General features: G+C 37.2%; 1 protein-coding gene across 4 annotated transcripts in view; it reads left to right on the top strand.

Moving 5' to 3' along the window:
- Positions 1-184: 184 nt before the first annotated feature.
- Positions 185-6168, top strand: part of SEC23IP (SEC23 interacting protein) — a 37797-nt gene continuing 31813 nt past the window's right edge. For all 4 annotated transcript variants that reach the window (XM_058187483.1, XM_058187482.1, XM_058187481.1 and 1 more), the window contains exons 1-4: positions 185-367; positions 2863-3395; positions 4207-4393; positions 5314-5507. In XM_058187483.1, coding sequence (XP_058043466.1) covers positions 202-367; positions 2863-3395; positions 4207-4393; positions 5314-5507 — 1080 coding nt within the window. In that variant the 5' untranslated portion in view covers positions 185-201. The remainder of the gene's footprint in view (positions 368-2862; positions 3396-4206; positions 4394-5313; positions 5508-6168) is intronic.

Raw genomic sequence — 6168 nt, 5'->3', positions numbered from 1 at the left:
GTTCCAGGCTGGGTTGAAAGCGGCGCAAGCCAGGCCGGAGCGCACTTCAAGCCCGACTTCACTTCGCTCTAAGCGCGGGCTCGGGTTGGCGGGAGAAGAGGGAAGAGAGCGGCGCCGGCGCCATCTTAGAGCCGGGCGGAAGGGGCAGGGCCTTGTCGTAGAGGGCTCCAGAGAGTCGGGAGACGTGGAAGTCCCTCAGTCATGGCTGCCCCCAAAACCTCCGCCACGGGAGGCATCTCTTCGACGAGCGGCGGCACTAACTTGCTCTTCTCCTCCTCGGCCACCGAATTCAATTTCACCGTCCCTTTCATCCCCGTCAGCCAAACCGCTCCTGTGGCCGGTACGGGACCTGGCCTCCTTCCCACAGGTAATGGTCGAGGGGGGGCGACAAGGGGGGGGGAACACACGGGAGTTGGAATGCCCGGTTGGAATCCATTTTCGCTGCTCCCCCCCCCTCCCGCTTCGTTTTGATGGGCGACCCTTAACGCATTTAGGGGGCTTTAGGCAAAATAAATAAATAAATCCCTGCCGTGGGTCTGCGATAGCGACGCCTGGAAGCTCTTCCATCTTGCAGATCGGAGGTCTCGTAACTTCCAGGAGCTGCGATGAATGAAGGGGTTTGAGAAGGTGGGATATTCCAGGGATGTGACATTTATTTATTTATAACGGGAAACGGATGTATTGTTGCCATTGGTCTGCGTTTCTTTATATCGGGGTTTGAAATTGAGTTATTTTACTGGGAGATTCCAGAATTTCCTGGCTGGCTACTCCCCCTCCCCTTTTCCAATCCTCTTTACGATCTTTTTGACAGTTTAGAGGGGCATTTCATGCCCTTGAAGGCTTTAGTGCACACAGAAAAAAAATGTGGGCTTCCACCGCTTGGTGCTGCAATCTTATTACTGAGGATGCAGAGAAAGTTCCCACCAAGACTTGCCCAATCAGTGGGTAGGATTTCCTGGCTCATGTGACCTGTTGCATTTCTTTTTCTTGCAATTAAGTTTCCCTGAAAGTTTAGTTGTTTGGAGAGAACAACTCTCCAACAACTCTCTTTACTTAGTGACTGTTCAAAGTTACAACGGCACTGAAAAAAGTGACTTAGGACTATTTTTCACACTTATGACCCTTGCAGCATCTGCATGGCCACATGATTTACATTCGGATGCTTAGCAACTGATTTACGTTTATGACTGTTGCAGTATCCCGGACTCATGTGATCACCTTTTACAACCTTCTGACAGGCAAAGTCAATGGGGAAACCAGATTCACTTAACAGTGGTGTTACTGATTTAACAGCTGCAACTATCCACTTCACAAATGCGGCAAGAAAAGTAGTAAAATGGAGCAAACCTCATTTAACAAATTCCTCAGTAACATAAATTTTGAGCTCAAGTCTGGTTGTAAGTTGAGGACTATCTGTAGTAACGTGGAAAAACAATGTTGTCTTTCTTGGATAGAATTTATTTATTTTATTTATTTTATTAAATTTTTATACCGCCCTTCTCCCGAAGGACTCAGGGCGGTGTACAGCCGGAATAAAATACAAAATATATACAATTAAAAAAAATTAAAATAAACTATTACTAAACGGCCGGTAATTTAAAAGATTTAAAAATTTAAAATATTACTAAAACCCCAATTTAAAATCAACTATTTATGCCAGTCCTGCTTGAATGAATAAATATGTTTTTAGCTCACGACGAAAGGTCCGAAGATCAGGCACTTGACGTAAGCCAGGATAGAAGCATAGCAAGCAAGATTTGGAGGTATCAATTTATTAGGATGTTGATTGGAGACAGGTGAAAGGCACCAGCTGATGTGAAAATCAGTGACATCAGATGGGAGACAGGAAAATGTGTCATTCAAAAGAGGTTTTGTAGCATTAACCTAATTCACACATTTGTATTTCTCCTATAATTCCCATATTCATTTATTTATTTGGTAAATTTATAAACCTGCCCAGCTCACGTGCTTGAGCACTGTGTAAAAAGTTAAAAATCACAAAAATGATGCAACAAAGTAACCAAAAGAATCATAGCAAAAATTATAAAAAGTTAAAAACATTAAACATAATTTGCAGAAGGGCACATACCCATGCTATTGGATCTTAGGCCAGATGGCAAAGACATGTTTTCAGATCTTTCTGGAAAATCAGTCTGGGATTTGCTGCCTGCTTATATGCAGTAGCTTAGTTCTCATTATAACATTGAAGAACATCCTTAAAAATTAGGCAGAGTTAAGGAAAGAAATGTCCTATCACTGGGAAAAAATGAGCAGAGCCACAGTAAAAATGGTGGTGTTAATTTTATCAAATACAGAATAGATTAATAAATAAACTGATTAGGTAATATTCTTATCTAAAATGAGCCCTAAAATAGGATTCATACTATCAAAAGCTAACTTTCTCAATCACTTCCAAATCTGAAAGATTCTGCCCCCATCCATGTCTATATTATACACACTTTACCTTGCATTTTGTCCCATTTTTGAGAAATAATGCTCCCCCCATTCCTTTGTTAAATGTAGCCTATAGCCATCAAAGGAAAGTTGTCCTTATAGACTAATTGATGGCGCCTTAATAGTTTAAAAAGCTGGCTGATATATTAGTGTTAATATTCCAAGTTGGCTTCTGTATTGAGTGAACATCCTTATTGGGATAATGAAAGCTTGCCAAAAAAAGAAATTGCTATCTTTTTTGAGGTAATACAAATACTGTAGCTGAATAGAAAAGCTTGAAAATGGTAGAGATGTCTGTTACTGAAATGCAATGGTGAACTATAGCACTGTTGATTTTTGGTTGATGTTATGGAGGAGGTGCCATTTTTTCATATTTTTTATTGATCCTTACTATATTCTTTAATGCAGATGATAACACAGATGTTGGTGAAGAAGACAGCTTCCTAGGCCAGACATCAACAAATGTGAACCCTCCAGCTACATTCAGTTATTTTTCTCAAATTCCTAGCAGTAGTGATCCCTTTGGAAGCATTGGACAACCACCCTTGGCAACCTCAACCCAAGCTGGGACATCTGTTTTCTCTAAACCTCCAGTTTCTTTCCCTCTTCTGCCTTCATCACAAGATGGGCCAAATGTATTTTCAGCTTCTGCTTCCAAATCACAGTCTTTTAATACACCGTCTACTTCAGTACAAGGAATTGGAACTTATCAAACACCTCAGCAAAGTGGTCCTCCACCAGCAGTCTTTTCAACACCACCTCAGGGAGCATCACAACAAGGCTATAACCCCTATCGTCATACTACCTTAAGTAGTAGAGCCAATCCTTACATTACTCCCCCACAGCTGCAACAGACACAAGCACCTGCCCAGAGTCTGCAGCCTTCACCTTCTGTACCACCTATGCAGACATATCCAACTCCTGCAGGACCAATGCCACCGGTAGGAAGATTACCTTTCAGTATATTGCAATTACTATAAAAAAGTTTAAAAAAAGTTTAAAAAGTTAAGGATTCAATATTGTAGTTTGTCTCTCTCACATCTTCTAGGACAGGGGTGTCCAAACTTGGTCCCTTTAAGACTTGTGGACTTCAACTCCCAGAGTCCCTCAGCCAGCAAAGCTGGCTGAGGAACTCTGGGAGTTGAAGTCCACAAGTCTTAAAGGGACCAAGTTTGGACACCCCTGTTCTAGGAGCTCAGTAACAATGATTTATGGTTTGCTGAATATGTTTTGTAACTTGATTTAACTGAGGAAAAGCATTTGAGATAAATGCTGCCCTTAAAATAAAGTTATATGCATTTGCTATCTTGGCCCTTGATTATTATTTTGCATGAAAACAAAAATGAAATGTTTTTGATTTTAGGAATTTTTGACACTGTTTAATTATATCAAGCGTTAATATTTGTTTAGTTTATTGGTCATATCTGAATGTAAAATATTTGTAAAATTATGCAACTGATTAGTTTTTGTATTTTGATAACTTGAAAGTTACATTGAATAGAGTTTTGATTAGGATTCAGTTGTGAAACCTGATGTCTTCTACTTAGATCAAGTTTTGAAAATAATTGCCAGTCAGATAGACAATTAAAACAATTCCCATATTGCTTTTTTTGTTATGCTAATTCAAAATCTATAAGAATAATGTATTCTTGTAATTCAGAATGGAATTAATAGTACATAATTAAGACCTGTATCTAAACATCAAGTAAAACCTTGAAATATTAAGGAAACTTCCTGTTTTTTTCATTCCAGTCAGCCCTATCACCTCAGACATCAATGTCAGCAGGCCCACTTGTGAAGGCACCACCTGTCTTATTACAAAACCAGTATGAACCAGTTCAGCCACATTGGTTTTACTGTAAGGAAGTGGAAAACAAGGAGCTATGGATGCCATTTAGTGATCTAGATTCTACAACTCTAGAGAAGGTTTATAATTCTGGTAAGATTTAAGGATTGTCCTTTGTGTAATAATTTGTGCTTTTGGACATAAAGAGAATAGATAAGTGTAATATTTAATATGCAGATCATTTTTACAGTGAGATGATTTGCATATATTTAAAAGGCTTTTTTTTTAGTGAAAATATGAGACCTGATTGATCCTTGTTTGGAGACAAACAATGTTACTTCAGAAACTCTTGTTTTGCTTTTCCTGTTATTTTCTGACAGCTGTCTTGGAAATGATCAAACTGAGCATTCCTCACAGATGCTATAGCGCAAGTAATCAGAAAACACCAACTTGTTAAATATAGGTATATTATATATGTTTTTACCTGTTGTAGTACAGTATTTGCTTTATATAAAACATTTAATAATCTTGATGACAGTTATTCATGTAATCAAGATTAAGCAACCAATTCTATAAGAGATTTTTGTTCACTTTCCCCCTCTCTTCCTTTAAACAAGTTTACTACAGAAGGTTCTATAAAGTCATATATTTGAGTAATGAGGAGAAATTCTTTCACGATTCTTCAGAGAAAACTCTAGTCATTTCAAAATAATAATATTGGATACTCAATACTTCATAACTCAAAGAGGATTTCCCTCTGGTTTCTCCTGTTTCTTGTTTTTCTCTGTGGTATCTACTGAACTTTTATATTCTATCCATGCTGGTGTATTTTTTTGTATATTGTCTGATTTTGATATCACCAGTGAGCAAAGTGGAACAACTGTTGAAAGAGATTCAGGAGTAAATCTATAAAACTTTCCAACTTGCCCTCATTTTCCAATAGAAGCTTTAGTTCAGAAACAAAATATCACTGTTCAGAGTAAAACTTGAAGCGTTCTCATTTTCAATATTCACAGGTTAGATGAGAAAGGGAGAAATGTTGATAAAGTAATAACTTTCTTCTTAATCTTTAGTGCAACCTGATCCAGAGAGTGTAGTTTTGAGTACTGATGGAGGACGTTATGATGTTTATCTATATGACCGTGTGAGGAAAGCTGTATATTGGGAAGAACAACAATCTGAAGTAAGACGATGTACTTGGTTTTATAAGGGAGATAAGGACAGCAGATTTATTCCTTATACGGAAGATTTCAGTGAAAAACTAGAGGTAAGTATTTTTAAAAAGGAAGGCAACAATGTTAGCTCTAGATTTTTTTAAAATCCCAAATTCAAAAGTAAAGGTTTTTTTTAATAATAAAATAATAATGCGCTACTATAGCCTTATCATTATCATCAGTTCCTTTTCTGTGAAGCATATAGGGCAGCAAGCTTTTCCCAATGAATCTATTTTAAAAATCATTATTTTGTGGCCTTTAAGTTATAAAAATGTTGCTGTAATATTAATTTTAAACCAAAATTTTAGTATAAAGTAAAAATGTTGAAAATTGTGTTTTTATTACTTTTTTAAAATGCAAAGTTACATTATACTGAATAGATTATACAGTAGTGGCCAAAATTGTGGAAAACTTTTGGGGAAAAGTGTATTTTCTAAAACTAGCTAACACCACTTTTTTGGGGAATAGTACCATAAAATTATATATGAATGGGAAGATAATTTAATCAAGGATGTAATGCAATAACTTTTATGAAGGATTTGCTATTAGAATAGCAGTTACAGTATAAAGAAGAAAAGTAAAACACGTAGAAAAAACTAGATATACAAAAATTATCACCACAGAAAAAAATGAGAGCTACAAAAATTATGTCAGTTAATACTCAGTTGGGTAACCTTTAGCATGAATTATGGCCTTACAACGTCTTCCCATGGA

The sequence above is a fragment of the Ahaetulla prasina genome, chromosome 6, assembly GCF_028640845.1.
Source record: "Ahaetulla prasina isolate Xishuangbanna chromosome 6, ASM2864084v1, whole genome shotgun sequence".
NCBI lineage: Eukaryota > Metazoa > Chordata > Lepidosauria > Squamata > Colubridae > Ahaetulla > Ahaetulla prasina.
Note: the sequence above shows the minus strand (reverse complement) of the source record. Positions and strands in the feature narration are given on the sequence as shown.